Source organism: Arachis duranensis, chromosome 3, assembly GCF_000817695.3.
Source record: "Arachis duranensis cultivar V14167 chromosome 3, aradu.V14167.gnm2.J7QH, whole genome shotgun sequence".
NCBI classification, from domain to species: Eukaryota; Viridiplantae; Streptophyta; class Magnoliopsida; order Fabales; family Fabaceae; genus Arachis; species Arachis duranensis.
Window position 1 is genome coordinate 22,589,602 of NC_029774.3, and position 16,631 is coordinate 22,606,232.

The following is a 16,631-nucleotide window of genomic DNA, read 5'->3' on the forward strand; positions in this document are numbered from 1 at the left end:
GAACAAATAATAAATAAAATAATAAATTAAAATTAAATAAAAAAATTACTCTTTTTTTATTCAATTTTTTAATATAATAAAAAGGAACTCCTCGACCTAATTTATTCACACCATAACTTGAAAATTGAATCGAAAAAGCTCACTCAATCTTCTACCCAATTTTTTAATACAACAAGAGAATGACTCACTCAATCTCACTTGTTCACATTATATATAGTTTCATGAAACCAAAAAGTGTTTTGGCACTCTTTTAATCTCGCTATATTGCGACTATAATAGTTAATGATATATTTATAACCTTTAAATTAAAGAAAATCCTAAACCCATAAACATAAAACCCAATTTGATAACTAAACAAACAAAATCGAAATACATCAAATGAAATTTAACATTTTAAAAATATAAACTAATAACTTTTAAATAATACTTAAACTCTTCATATCACGAACGTATCATCAATGATAAATGACTCAAAGGATAAACAAGAAGACAAGTACTCAAATTATATTGAATGAAAAAGATAAATGAAAATTGAAATAGAAAATAAAAAGAATATATTTAAATTGAATACAAAGATAATCATTCTACTTTTTATCCAATTTCTTGATACAACAAGAAAATGACTCACTCAATCTAACTTGTCTAAACCATAGTTTGAAAATTGAATCGAATGGACTCACTCAACCTTTTACCAAATTCTCTTATGTAACAAGAGAGAGACTCACCCGATTTTACTTGTCCATACTATGATTTCATCAACTAAAAATTGCTTTGGTACTATCCTTTAATCTGTCTATATTACGACTTCAATAGTTAATAAGGTATTTATAATCTCTTATTAGGTTAAAATAAAAAAAATCGTAAGCCTCCAAACATAAAGCACAATTTAGAATTAATCTAAATAAAAAAAATTAAAATACATCAAATTAAATTAAACATTCTAAAAGTATAAACTAATAATTTTTAAATAATACTTGAACGCTTCATATTACTAACATTTGAAACACGTATCATTCTTCTCCTCTTAAAAAATATCCATTCTCAAATCTTGTAATTAAAAAAAATAGTATATGAAAATGACAAATAAAGAAAGATAATTATTTTTCTTTTTTTTTTGCATTATATATTTTTTTGTTATCTCTTTTTAAATAATAAAATCAACAAGAACGACAAAACAACAATAGAACACAAATATGGAAGACAAAGACGACAAGAACCTAAAGAAGAACGCGAGAGATTAGACACTGAAACTCATTTTTTTAGGACGCAAGAAAAACAAATATAGATTAATAAGGATTAAACTAATACCTGAAATATGATAACAAATGATAAAGAAAAAAAGGATAAACAAAAAGATAAAGATTGAAATTGAATAAAAAAATAAATTGAAATTAAAAAAGAAAATGAAAGGGATAAGTTAAAATTGAATACAAAGAGAATTCCTTTTTATCAAATTTTTTGATGCAAACAGAAAGGAACTCACTCAACCTAACTTATCTAAACCAATAGTTTGGAAATTAAATTGAATGGACTCACTCAAGTTTCTATCCGATTTTTCGATGCAACAAGAGAGAGACACACTCGACCTCACTTGTCTAATCATAATTTTATTACGAAACGAAAAAATGCTTTGACACTCCTCTGATTTCTCTATATTACAACTATAATAGTTAAGGATGTATTTATGACCTTTATTAGGTCGAAATAAAGAAAATACTAAGTCCACAAACATAAAACTCAATTTAGTAACTAATAAACAAAATCAAATATATCAAATTAAATTGAACATGTTAAAAATATAAACTAATAACTCTTAAATAATACTTGAACTTCTTATATTACGAACATTTGAAGTATGTATTAACATCTTATTTTTATACTATTATAATTTAAAGTTTAGTATTTAAGGTTTAGAAATTAATTTTTAATGTCTATAATTGGCCAAATATCGAACAAAAATAATAAAATATTTTGATAATATATATAACATTCTTATTTATTTAATTTTGTTACGATCCAGCACCCCAACTAGGTCGAGAAATGCGTAAACAACCCATGGTCCAAGGTATAATCTCTAACTATAGTTGTAAAAATCGAATCGGATCAGTCGATTTGATTAAAAAATTGGTAAATTATTCTCAATTTATTCGGTTCAATCTTTGATTGCATAAGGACAAGAACCGGTGTGATCGGTCAAAGTCAGTGAAAACCGATCAAAATCGATAAAAATTGGTGAAAAATTGATTCAATTAAATCGCTTGAAAAAATTTTTTAAAATTGATAAAAGTGTGGTTTGAATTTGGGTCTTTATTATTGTATATTTCCTTTGTCACTGAACTATGTTATTCCTTAATATTTTTTATGCTAATTATTAATTATATAGTAAAACAGCACAATAACTTTTTAGATATTATTTTAGTTTTATACTCATTTATATTTAAATTAATTATATTTTTATTATTCATAATTATTAATAAAAATATTATTAAATATGTATAAATATAAAAATATCAAATATTTTTATTAATTACAATATAATTACTTTTTTATGATATGATTATATGTTATTTATTATTACTATTTTTCAATAAAGATATATAGTATATAATAATATAATAAATATAAAAATAATTGTATATAAAAATAAAATTAAAAAAATTATTATGAAAAAATACTATAATTTTATATACTTATTTAATAATAATTGCCTAATCGGATTATAACTTGTTGATTATAATTTGTTAAAATTTATTTTTTTTAATATTAGTAAAAATATGTATTTTAAATTTAATTTTAAATTTTAACTATTTTATATTTTTCATTTACATAGGATCGATTCTACCGATTCAAATAATAACTCATTGGTTAAATTAATAAACCAATAAATCAATAATCTAACTAGTTCGATTATTAGTTCAGTTCTAACAACTACGTCTCTAATCCTATTTCTTGTGCCTTTTGAACCTTAGACCGACTTGATCTCAGAGTCATTGTAGGATCCCGTCTCATTTGACCTCAAAGCAATGATTCACTGGTGACTTGTGTCTCATTCTCATTCAATATTATAAATAATTTTTTATTTGGACAAATTTTAAATTATAAATTTTAAATTTATATCCTAAATTTTAAATTATAGATTTTTGATGATCTAGATAAAGAGATTGAATTTATAACCTTCTTTAAAACTTGAATAATAAAGCTTTAAATTAAATCTTTTAACTTAGCTTCTGCTTGATCATTGTATATGATTATGCATGACAGCATGAGACAATTTTGTTTTATCTCATAAATTGTAAAAAATAGAATAAGAGCATAGAGGAAAAAGATGACATAGTCATATATTTTAATTCAGTTGTCTAGTACAATAATGCAACCTATATCCAGTCTCCACCACAATGTTGGTAGAATTTTCACTATTTTTCAAGTATTACATACACTAATTCCGATCCCTAGAACTCAACATAATCCTATCTAAGATACACAAGTTTCAAAATAAACTTGACTTAGCTATATAACTACCTAAATTCAACATACTAAGTGCTTACCCAACTTAACAAAGAATATCTCTCAAGTACATAATACAAAACAGAAATATAACCAAAAAAAATCTGAAGTAACTCTTGACATTTCTCTCTAAATATTTCTCTCAACCTTTTCTCTCAATGCCTCTCTTTTTTGTCTTTTACATTTGAATTGAATACAAAGAAAGATATAACATTGAAACAGAAATACAAATAGTAAACCATGAAAGAGATGATGATTTACAGCCTTGACTTTATGCGCTAAACTCAACTTGTGAACTCAAAATGTTATTCTTCATCTTGGTGGAGTGCTCCCTTTAATGTAGCTGCAATTCTTTCAAGACTTCAAACTCAGTTTATGAGGCTTCTCTCTTCTCTTTCTTTTAGATTCTCTCTCCTTGTCTTCAAATGAAAAGCAATTTTTTCTTTTGTATTTTTCTTGAGCCACGGGTAAGGTTTTTTTTATAAAAGTCAAATTCTTGGTCTTATAACCAGCTAAAAATTTCTTTTTCCTTTTTTTTATTCAGACCATAAAATTAGACCATAAAAATTAGAAATTTGAATATTGGCTTGATCGAGGAGGGAAGAGCAGCAGAAACTTACTTCCTTAGTGATGATCCCAAATCTAAATCTTTAAATTTGTGCTTTGACTCCAAATAACAATATCAACCATTGATTTATAATAAAAAAATTTTGCCACCACTTTCTTTAATTTTTTTTAAAATAGTGGTATAGGAAAAAGAAAAAATGTGAAGCAATTGACTTACATGTTTAAAAAAATTAATTACCTCTAACTTATTTGAATTCTGTTCAGTTTGTTTTTGATGCACTTGATTTGACATTAGCTTCTTTGATTAATTTTTTTTTTTTTAGTATTTGAATTAAAAAATGAACTTCTCTTTCATGTCTGACCAACACTGAAAATGAACAAAGGTTGGGACTTAACTTAGAATTGCTTTACTTTTTGCTTAAAAGCTAATGGCTGGGCTGATAAATCATTTTTCATTCAGTAGCCTTGAATGCATTTGGTTTCATATGTTTGGATTGCAACAAAAATAATTTGAACCTGAACACTAAATCAACAATAATATTAAATCTACTTGAGTTATTAACCCAAATCAATATATTTGTCATCGTCAATTTATTATTTATTTTTCTAAACTCAACATAAACTGATAAACCTATACTTTAAGTTCTACAAAATTAAAAATTTTTAAAATTTAATAATATCAACTATTTAAAAAATTATTTTTCAATATTTTTATTAAAAAATAAATTTTATGATGTCTATAACTTGTGTCTAATTTTTTATCTAACTTATGTTTTATGACGAATTTTAAATATTTAATAATTTTTTATTTTTATATTTTTAAAATTAAATATTAATTTTTAACTCTTTATAATAAGTTAAGAAATACTTCTAGACACTATAGCATCCATACATGCACGGATCAAGTAACAAGCATGAGGGGACACTTATTCCACTGTGTTTTTTTTTCTTAAAAAAAAAGTTATATATAATGTGCTCCTATTTCAAATTTTAAATGACCCCACTATAAATAAATTAAATTCAATGGCCAAAGTTCTAAGTTCACTTTTTTTTTATTATTTTGACTATTATTTAACCTAATCAAATTTAGTTTTTGTGTCATCACTCTTTTATTCTCTTAAACATTCTTCTTACTTTTATATTTTTAACATTTTTTTTATTTCATGTCTAGTGATTATCTTCTTTTTATCAAAAGGTAAATTTTAAATTCTTCATGTTTTTTTAATATAGCTCTCTATAACTCTATGTATCTTCCAATTGCATTGTTTCTCTTTTTGAAAATTTCAGTTACAAATTTTAATTCAAATAATTATAGTTTAAGTATTAATCTAATATTTTATTTTCTTCATGACTTTATATATTTTATTTTATTCTCAATTTATTCATTCTTATTACTTGTTTTATATCTTTTGTTCTACTATATGTACCTATGTTGCATATAAAATTTTAAAATGAACTGATTAATTTACTAATTTAAAAAATATTTTTTATTTTTAAAAATAGTAATGAAAAATATATATTTAAATTATAATACATAATTAAACAGATGCATAAAATCTTTCATCTAATATTATATCAAAACTAAATTAAAAAATATATAACAAATTTGATTATTTTAAAAGAAAATTAAAGAAAGAAAAAAATTGTAATTATATTTCTACTATTTTATATAAATATACTTTTTATATACAAATTTAATTTTTTTAATATTTATATATAATTCTAGTTTCAAATTATAAATACTAGTGTATCATTAACCGCTAATATGCTAATTGATTTAGGTTTTTATTATTAAATATGTATGAAAAATTAGTTAGGATAACAAATTTTCTATAATNAATAGTATTCAACAAATTTTATTTTAATATATATATATTTTACTCCACTCTTAAAATTTTTTGTCACTGATTCCATAAGCATTAAGCATACGTATAAGGCTAGAAGTGTACGTGCGTTTCTGGAAATTTCCACAGAGATCGAGATACACTTCACTGACACCTACGAACTATAAACAGTTAAAAACGAAAGTGTTCATTCATACACACTTATTTCCTTGCCAATACCATTATATCATTTATTCAATTATCTGACACAACAGAAAAAACAGCAAAAGTGAAGAGAAAGAGAGAGATGGGTGTGGATTATTACAAGATCTTGCAGGTTGATAAGAATGCAAAAGATGAAGACTTGAAGAAGGCTTATAGGAAACTTGCCATGAAGTGGCACCCTGATAAGAACCCCAACAACAAAAAAGATGCTGAAGCTAAGTTCAAGCAGATTTCTGAAGCTTACGAGGTATCTTTCTTCTTATGGCTATTGCAAACTTTTAATATTTTTTAATTAGAATTTGTAGTGAAAAACTGAACTGAGGAGTGAGTAGAACTTTGAACCCGGATCATGCTTACTTTTTTGTATGTGATCCTTACAGTTGATTCTGCTGATATTCTTTCTTTTATCATGAGATCATGGTTGAATGGTGAATATGAACAATTTTATATATCTGGATTGTGCTTTTATCTTCTTAATACTCTTATAATTTTTATTTATTTTTCCTCTTCCAGAAACCAGGATCAGAACAGGGCAATCTGAAAGATGCTTATTATGTTTTGGATTTTCTTGTAATTCTATGTGATGCTAAATAGCTGATGGTTTTTCCTATCTCAAAAGGGTAGAGCAAATTTTGTAGCTTTTACCAAATTGTAGGAGAAAAGGAGTTGGATTCAAAAAAAAATTCATGTAGTAATGCTTACTTTGTTCCCATTATGAATATCATAGGTTCTTAGTGATCCTCAGAAGAGAGCTATCTATGATCAGTATGGGGAGGAGGGGCTTAAGGGACAGGTACCCCCTCCTGATGCCGGTGGACCTGGTGGAGGTGCTGGAACTACTTTCTTTTCAACCGGAGATTTCCCGGGAGGATCATTTCGGTTCAATCCCCGGAGTGCAGACGACATTTTCGCAGAATTCTTTGGGTTTTCAAGCCCGTTTGGTGGCTCCGGTGGGAGAGGAAGTGGCATGAGGTCGAGAGGATTTTCTAGTGGAATGTTTGGAGATGATATGTTTGGATCCTTTGGTGAAGGAGGAGGGGTGCATGTGAGCCATGGCACGCCTCGCAAGGCGGCTACCATTGAGAACAAGTTGCCCTGTACCCTGGAGGAGATATACAGAGGGACCACCAAGAAGATGAAGATTTCTAGAGAAATTGTGGATGCTAGTGGGTGAGTAATAACATTTTCTAATATGTGGTAGTAAATTAGAGCATCATTGAAGAAGAAATTAACTGCATCTTTACATGGTTGCTTCTCAATTATGGATTATTCATGGTGAAAACTCAGATGCAGATAGTTGAGACCCTTTAGATAAAAATTTAGTGAAGTCAATCAAATCATTTAATAGCTCTTAGTTATCAACTTCTGCATATGAGTTTCCACTTTATTTCATCACCAAGAACTCTCTCTTTCCTAATTTTCTGTTATGTAATGATGTGTGCAGGAAAACCATGCCGGTAGAGGAGATATTGACCATCAACGTGAAGCCTGGTTGGAAGAAGGGGACGAAGATCACCTTCCCGGAGAAGGGAAACGAACAGGTGAACGTGACGCCAGCAGACCTCGTCTTCGTCATCGAGGAAAAGCCGCACGGCGTCTTCACTCGTGACGGAAACGATCTCATCGTGACGCAGAAGATCACCCTCGTGGAAGCCTTGACCGGTTACACAGTGCGCCTCACCACACTGGATGGCAGAACCTTAAACATACCAATCAACACCGTGATTCATCCCAACTATGAGGAGCTTGTACCGAGAGAAGGCATGCCATTACCAAAGGATCCATCAAAGAAGGGGAACTTGAGAATAAGATTCAACATCAAGTTCCCAACCAGGCTCACTGACGAACAGAAATCAGGAATTAGGAAACTCTTGGCTGCATCAGCATGAGAATAAAAATTAAAATATATATTGATGACAATCGTATACAAGCTATTTAGAGAAATATTATACGTATTATTTTTGTCTTTCTTTTAACATTTTTCATGTTATAAATATAAATAGATCTCTAAAATATTTTTCGTATTTTATTACGTCTAGATTCTTGAAATTTACAATATATATAAGTTCTTATTTTAATCAAATTATTTGAACAAATAAATCTTTAAAAATATGACCAAAAAAATTTATATATCTTCTTTCTATGAAGTTTAGGAACATTAATATAATAAATTTTTTCTAGACATGAAAACGTCTAATGCAAACTGTCAATTGTGTGAATTGAATTCGGTGGTTTGGTTGAGAAATTCAACTTTAATAGGATCAAATGGTATAAAAATTTTATGGAGAGGCGAGAAATGATTTAAGTACCCAACTCTCTGTACACTATATTTAAGTATTAACACGTTATCATTCTCAGATTGACATGACCAAACTCACTCAAATAATACAAATCAAAGTCTAGGAGATGATTTTGCTGTCCACGAATCTAATTTCTCCCAGCGATGCCATCATTTAACGAGAGGGAGAACAAATTTCCTTGCATCATTTTTGTATTCTACAAATTCTATCCCGAGTACCTACCCATTTACCTATTCCTACATTACTTGAGCATATATATATATTCAGAATGATCCTACAAACACTATGGTGTCACTTTATTCATGGCATGTTTCTTTAATCACTGTACTCCAATGAAGTTGAATCTGTTCCATTAGGATCCATGTTCTGGTCGGCATTTTCTCCGGCGTCAGTATCTGATTTGTGGCTTATATAATCTTCAACATCAACTTGTCCGTCTTCATCATCATTGTCATCAACGTCCTCATTTTCATCATCATCCACATTACGGTTGCTCCCCTCTGCAAAGTTCTCAGATTTTCCACTAAATCCACCCTCATATCCATCATTATTATTATCATCAATTAGATATTCATCCGCATCAACTGTTGACTGATAAATATCATTTTCATAGGCCGATTTTTCTGAGCTGCTAGCACTTCTAGCAGCAGCTTCCACTTCACTTCCATTCATCTTTTCATTGATAAAGATACCAGCTGTATACCCTGTGATATCATCTGGAGTGTCCTTCTCAACCTTGACAGCCGGTTTCTGCCTACTTCGAACACTCCGACGACCACGTACATTTTGTTCTGCATGCCTACATGGTCTCCCTTTCCATCCAAGTAAATTTCCTATTTTCATGCTGCTAGAGGTCGTGCTTCTCTTTCTAGAATCATGTCTTGAATTAAGAATCCGTCCTTGTGATCTCCCACTCACACAAGAATGGCTCCGGCCCTGTCGGGACCTTTGTCCTCTGCTGTAACTTGCAAGGCCAGCACCAAGACCAACCATGTTTTCAACAGTATGCTTAACCTTATGCATGCTTTGTCCCTGCTGGGATCTTTGTCCCTGTTGGGACGTTTGTCCTCTTTCTTCAATTGCACTATCACGGCAGGATGATTTGGCAGAAGCATATTTTGTCGGAAGCTTCTGAAAGTGACAAGGACTGGCGTAAATGTTTCAACGAGAAAACATAATTTGATCAAAAAATTCTATTGATGGCATGCCAACCAACTCTAACTCAGAAACTCAAATATGGTTCCTATCAAATAAATATGTCTAAATTCATATAAAAGTTTACTATTGAATCAGAAATACCCACCGTAACAATTCCAATTCTTTTATCCTTTTCAGACTCCATCTTCTGCTGAAAGGTGTAAGAGGTGCATGCATCGAGTTCCATGAGTCTCAGAGCCACCGCAGCTGTTGTGCACGGCACCCATGGAAGTATCCTTTCAGCACCTACAAAATCATTAGTTGGAGGACATCCAGAAGAATTTAACGAACCCAGCAGCTCAGAGGTAGTTTCATAGTTTGAATCCAAATACTCCCTCTTTATAGCGCTTTCTAATACAGTTAATATCTGAAAGTGTAACACATTATTAACTGGTAAATAACAAGCTTAGAATAAAAGAATACATCACAGATACTCAAGTAGCTTCAGGGTATTAAAAAGGAGGACAAAGTGATTTGGATTAAAAAAAACCCAAATCTTTGAGATGCTTAACTTACAAATAACTAGACATATACCCTTTTAGTTAGGTCAGAATAACTACACATATACAGATTACTATGTCAGAAGAAAGTGTTAACTTGTATACACCATAAAATTGCAATAGGGAAAATTTAAGAGATTATTGTCCACAATTTTACATTTAAGGCTATGTTATTTCCTCCGGGTACCAGTATTCAAAACATGGCAAATCTATCAACCATAGTAATCACCTAGATTTCCTCCTGTAATCTTCAAAAAACATTTGGCAGCTACAAATTCAATTATTAACACTTAAAGAGTCTTCAAAACCAACCATCAATTTAGCATTAATTATACTTTTTGTAATGAGAAAGGAAGATCAAGGATTTATCATTGACAATATGATGGCAACTATATGACAGGCCAGTATAAAAATGCTTAACAAGTAGCAAAACAAGTTTAAGTTCCAAAGCATGCTCTATCAAGATATGTTGTAATATAACCTCCAGGAGGTCTTCAGTTGATGAGCAAGCATCCAGTTTTGTACACCATGATTTCCTATAACTGTTGGTCCAAATACCGTGAAAAGCTTCTTCGGGAACAGAATCCTACCACCATGGCTAAATATGATCAGTTGCAGACTTCCAGTGAACAAGAAACAGAAACAAACAATAAGGAAACACATTATCTAAATGCTAAAAATCATTGCCAACAAAATAAAAGTAGGTCATCACCTCAACAATTGACAATAAGACCTTCAGCAATCTCATTCTCAAAGGAAGATAAGATGAAACATGAAAATAATCAGTGTCAATCTTTGCCTTGCCGTGAGCATTGAGAGTTCTATTGCAGGAAGGGCATTTGATTCTATCAAAGAAATAAACATCATGACATGAATCACACACAGTCAACAGTTTGCTACGCCTCCTCTTCCCAAACTTCAAGGCACATAATATTGACGAATTTAGGCATTCATTTAGCATCCATTTCTCAAAGTCCTGATATCTCAGAAGAGCATCCCTGTTTTCAGCTTCATTTCTTCCAAGCTGAACTGCAAAAGATGTCGAGACCTCTGAAGCATCTGAATTATCGATGCACACAGATGTAGGATGGTGAATATCACTACAATAATTGTTCGTATCCACTTCAAAAGCTTCTGTCTTGAGCCTCTTGACAGTGTCCCCATTCTCCATTCTTGCATCACCATTATGGACATTCCTTCTAATAGATTCCTTGAACGCCATCTCGATACTTTGCAACATCATATGCAAGTGTGACTCCCTGATCCCACGTACATCCAACGAACCCAATAGGGAATCAAATCCCTGTAAGTAAATGGAATACATAAAAGAACCCAACTAGAGATGTTTAGGATACAAAAAAATGGACATGCAACAGAAAGAATTAGTTCATGACATCAATGAGAATTAAACTTGATATCTAAATGCTAAAGAAATGAAGACATCGAACAACTTCCAATAAACAACAAACTTCATAACACTGAGGTGATCATTTCCACAAGCAAAACATCAGTAACAGACATCTCTTGGATAAAATAAATCAGGCTAGACAGGGTCAGGGTGTGACAACTTAAACAAATAAAAATGCCGCCATATGGCACACAATGCACACAGTTCTCACTTGGAAATCATATAATGGACATCAATCTCACAGAAGCAATACCTTTTCAGAATCAATCAATTTCCAACAACCATCATGCAACTCCACAAAAATCCTGCCACAACCAGGATCATTTGGAGAAGCAGATGTAATGAACTGCCAGTATCGGTTATGTCTGCGATCCAAGCCAAGAGGCAATGTCCTATACATGTAGGTTTGTTCTGCCAAGTAACCAATGTAAGATTTTATATTTGACCTTGATTTTTCAGGAGCAAATCCAAATTGTTGAAAAGAATAATTATCTTGGTTAGCAGAACTTCGATGGAGCTGGTGGCTAACTTCAAATGAGGAACTCTCAATATGATTTGGATTTTCCAGTAGTTCGTTGATCTGGTTGCACTGGCCAAGAGGGGTTAATAAAGCCTCGTCGTTCTTGTTATCAACAGAAAGGAATGGCTTCTGTTTGCCCTCAAGTGATGGAAATGCACTATTTGATTCACTCTTGTTGCTGAAATTAGATACAGGATGCATCTTAACAAAGTAGTCCTCTTTGATACGACGTTTACCCAGCTGTGCTTCTGCCCACATCTGCTTCTTTAAAGCATTTGCAGCTTCTAGACGATCCTGAAATATCTGCTCATCAGAAAACCATATATTTTTAAGGCAACCCACAACAATAGAAAATTATTTTAAAATGAGGAATACCTCAAGTGTAACACGAATTAAGTTCCCTTCAATTGCCACATTAACCAAAGCAATGAGAGCATTAAGACGCTCCTCAACACTGAGGTCAGAGTACTCTCCTTCCATCAACCCCTGTACCCACGACTCATCTGGAATGCTTTCATCAATATCCATACCTTCAAGATTAGGATTAGACACATCATTGCTGCAAACAGCAATATCACAAGAGGCACTAATCCCTTTGTGCATATCAATGCCTTCAGAAACAATTGACAGTATATCCTCATCCAGTTTCTCATGGTCATAGCAACCAAGTGTTTGAGAAACCTTACCAGTGTCCTTTCTAATTCTCATTACGGTTTTTGAATTAAATTCTACAGAACTGAAACCCCCATTTTTTATATTAGTTTCAGCTCCTAAATCATCGGTTTCAATATCTTCTGCTACATCATTTTCAGAATCATCTTCTCTTCCCCCCTCTTCTGCTTCACCAGCATCCATATATCCACTTTTGAATACCCTGATTCTTTCCCTGGCAGCTGAAAAAATTGCTTCAGCATCAGACAGATCCTTTCGATATGCAGGACGTACACAATACGTCAAAGGAGCGATCCTTTCAAATAGCTTTGTGTCTCTAGACAATGCAGCAGATATAGAAGCCTCTGGAGTTTTGCTTGTTGTAAGATCACGGAGCCCAGATTTCTAAAGAAAGAACATAGGAATGCATGAATAATTCAGTTTCAAGAAGAAGACATCCAGGAAAAAATAAAAATAAAATAAAAAATAAAATAAATTGCACAAAACACCTGAATTTTCTCTGCAACTTCCAATATATTGAGGCCATTGCTCCCTTCAACAGAAAGGACGTGAAATGCAGCAAATTTAACAGTTCCAGGAGTCAAGTGATGTCTTGATCTACTTGGCTTAGATAATCCCTTCTCTTGCATGATAGCAACTGCATTTTTTACTGCAGCTCCACTGCGCAGATGAGAGATTATGTCTTTACAATCATGACCCTGCACTTGCAACCCGAAGAAAATAAAGAAAAATACCAGTTTTTAAGAAATGCTTAGAATGTTTTTTGTTCCTAATATGTAATTTTTGGGTTAACTTACTCTGATAGTCCTATAGTTTAACCAAATTTGAAACTAAATCCCTATAATTTAAAAGCTTTTAATTGGGTCCTTATACTGTTTTGAATTTTATAATTAGGTCATTGCTGCGCAAAAAATGTTAAGAGTTAGCAGAATATTCCTCTCCAAATTGAGGCCTTTTTCCAGTATATCACTCTTTTTAAAACCTTTTACCAAAACGTGACCCTTTTCAAACTAGAGCCCTTGTATTTTTTTGGCGCACTGACTCATTGGCGCCCAATCCAAATCTGTATTCCATGAAGAAAGCACCAATCACGAAAGCGCCTCCTATGCAAAAACGCTAAGCGTTTAGCACATTCCGCTATGGATATGCTGAAAGTAAAGGCACATTCAGGTTGGAAACGCGAGACGAACAAGCGCCTCGTGGAATAATAAATTTTTTATACATAATTAATAATTAAAAATAAGTAAATTAATAAATTAATGTTGATAAAAGTAGTATTACATTTAAATATATTTATCAATTTAACTAAGTTTAATAACATAAATAAATATTGATAAAAAATACAAAAAAAACTATAATACAATATAACGAAATACATATTCTTAGTTAAAGAAAATTGTTACAATAAAATATAGTATTCTAATTAATTATATGATATTTTTTAATATACTCATGATAAAAAAATATTAGATAATTGATTAGAGTATTATATAATAAAAAAATTTCTAACTAAGATTATGTATTTCACCATTAGGTATTTTAAAATTCTTTCTACATTTATTCATAACTTATTTATGGGAGTACTGTATTCCGTGATTAAATTTTTTTTTACCCAAATATTTCGTTCAATTATATTTTAGAATTTTTTTAGATTACTTGTGATTAATACTCACACCCATTGTAGCTTCATGTTGCATTTGATTCAATGACAAACAATTAGAAGCTTAGTTCACACGTTGGTGTCAGTCAATCAATATTTTTTTAATCCCTTGTGGAACAAGTTTTAACTTTAAGTATTAATGTTACAATGGGGAAGAAAAATGTGGACAGAATAGAGGGAAAGTTCCAATTAAAGATGAGCCGCCATAGATAAATATACATGATTAGACTTTAGTATAATAAGATTTTAACAATATGATGCTATGCACTGATGCTACACTTGCAGTACATAGCCGGTTCCAAACTCGGATAAACGAGGAGGGTTGTGTTAAGTCTTCGACAGCCAACATAAAAACTTAGTCAAATCTTCATGACATGGATTAAAGACGTTATTGCGCTAAACCTAGGTCGTTGCCCGAAAGCAACGCGCTGTATGACCCGTGTACAATTTCAAATGAGCAAGAGCTGCTGCATCGGTGCTCGGATGTAATGTTAAATGAGCAAGAATTCCCGCGTTTTCGTGAACGGACGAGGGTAAATAAGCTAGTTCACAAAGGAAAAGGTAAAGGTCAGAATGTTGAACGGCCAAAAGGGAACACGAACATAAGTTAAGTGTGGCAATGATGAAGATGTTAAGAAGGATGAATAGTCATACGCGATTGGATAGAATAAGAAACAAAAATATAAAAGAGAGTTGAAGTAGCACCTATTGTGGAAAAGATAATAGAATCGTGTCTCACGTGGTTTGAACATGTGACAAGAAGACCGACAGAATACCCAATCAGGAGGGTGGATGAGATGAAAGATGGACAAATGGTGAAAGGTAGAGGAAGGCCTAGGAAGACCATCCATGAAGTGGTCAAACGAGATCTACATGTAAACGGTTTTTCTGTAGACATGATATATGATAGAGCTCAATGACGTCGTTATCGATGCTATGCACTGATGCAAGTACAGATCCATTCAGGTCCAGATACTAAATTTTGACATTTTTCTTAGTATATAGTATACATATATGTATGATTTATTAGTTTGACAACATCTCTATCTCATCCAACTTTTGTATCTATCCTTCTCTTCTCTCAAGACATTTTTTTTTTTTTACTTTAATTTCTATTTAACCTTAGTTATAAGGGGGATGAGTGGTCAATGTACTATTCTTGTGTGCATGCCTATCATCCCTCTTTGCATAATTGTGTGCAGAGGAATAATGGCAAAGAAGAAGGCAACTACTCAAGCTGAAAACTATGATTGTTGAACACAGCCAGCCAGTCAAAATAATTAACTAACAGAAAAATATAAATCACCTCATTGTTATCACAAGGATGCACCAATTCACTATGTCTCTGCAATTTTGGGCCAAATCCAGCTGACAAAGCAAACTGCCGCAAAATTTCAGGCCATGTTAATGGATTTAAATGCCGTTGCCAATTTCTTATATCAAAACCCCACACATATGCCTGAGAAAAGTAAGTAAAATAAACCTTTTTCACGTTATTAAAACAAACCTTTTCATGTTAAGCAAGGAACAGAGAATGTAGACCTAAATTCTAAAGCTGTTGGAGGAAAAAAAAATAAAAACTTACCCCTTCAACTACTTGAGGATGCCCCCCACCATAATTGGCAACATTGTTTTGGTTACCTCCTGATCCAGTGGAGGGAGTTCTTGCAACATCTTCAATATCTTTCATAATAGATCTCAAAAGAGCAATATGAATTTCACCTAACAACCTTGGATCCTGCAGTATTAAGAAGAGATAAACCAAATCCATTGCAAGAAATCACAAGCTTAACCAGGTAAGAAATAACTTACATAGTCATGGAAAGCTTGAATAAGTTCATCCAAGGTAAACGACCATATTCCAAGAACATCAGCAAAAGTATTCAAGAACCTCCAAACCTAAAAATGAAGTGATCAGAAAGTTTTAGCATATTTCTTATAAAGAATGCCAAACATCACAGACTTGGGTGGGAATGGTGTTTGCCCATCTGAAAACAAATTCCAACAATGGCTCCCTTGAAGATCAGCATTGAATATTTCAACCATAAGAATCACAGGCTAAACCAAAATGAGAGTCATGTTTTAAGCCAAAACAATCAATTAAAATTATGATTTTAAAGTGACGCCCATTTTTTATGTTTAAACACCTAATTGACCATAAAAATATTTAAATTCCTATCCCTCGTACAGTTATAAAGACAGGAAGAATTCGTACAAAAGTTAACCTTGAGGTTTTTGTCATCATCATTATTTCA

General features: G+C 31.6%; 2 protein-coding genes across 2 annotated transcripts in view; one reads left to right on the plus strand and one right to left on the minus strand.

Moving 5' to 3' along the window:
• Positions 1 to 6,015: 6,015 nt before the first annotated feature.
• LOC107478088 (uncharacterized) lies at positions 6,016 to 8,143 on the plus strand. Its single transcript, XM_016098207.3, has 3 exons — positions 6,016 to 6,366; positions 6,847 to 7,289; positions 7,564 to 8,143. The coding sequence occupies exons 1-3, from the start codon at positions 6,202 to 6,204 to the stop codon at positions 8,006 to 8,008; spliced, it is 1,053 nt and encodes a 350-aa protein (XP_015953693.1). The 5' UTR covers positions 6,016 to 6,201; the 3' UTR covers positions 8,009 to 8,143.
• A 276-nt stretch (positions 8,144 to 8,419) lies between these two features.
• LOC107478087 (homeobox-DDT domain protein RLT2) overlaps positions 8,420 to 16,631 on the minus strand; it is a 13,117-nt gene continuing 4,905 nt past the window's right edge. Inside the window, 10 exon segments of the mRNA XM_052258822.1 lie at positions 8,420 to 9,550; positions 9,723 to 9,983; positions 10,598 to 10,702; positions 10,829 to 11,419; positions 11,778 to 12,338; positions 12,420 to 13,100; positions 13,205 to 13,414; positions 15,683 to 15,835; positions 15,962 to 16,114; positions 16,189 to 16,364. Coding sequence (XP_052114782.1) covers positions 8,735 to 9,550; positions 9,723 to 9,983; positions 10,598 to 10,702; positions 10,829 to 11,419; positions 11,778 to 12,338; positions 12,420 to 13,100; positions 13,205 to 13,414; positions 15,683 to 15,835; positions 15,962 to 16,114; positions 16,189 to 16,364 — 3,707 coding nt within the window. The 3' untranslated portion in view covers positions 8,420 to 8,734.

Excerpts from the sequence above, each read along its gene's own strand:
- LOC107478088 (XM_016098207.3), top strand. The coding sequence starts at position 6,202 with ATGGGTGTGGATTATTACAAGATCTTGCAGGTTGATAAGAATGCAAAA. Across the intron at positions 6,367-6,846 it reads AGATTTCTGAAGCTTACGAG|GTTCTTAGTGATCCTCAGAA; the intron begins GTATCTTTCTTC and ends TGAATATCATAG. Across the intron at positions 7,290-7,563 it reads GAAATTGTGGATGCTAGTGG|GAAAACCATGCCGGTAGAGG; the intron begins GTGAGTAATAAC and ends TGATGTGTGCAG.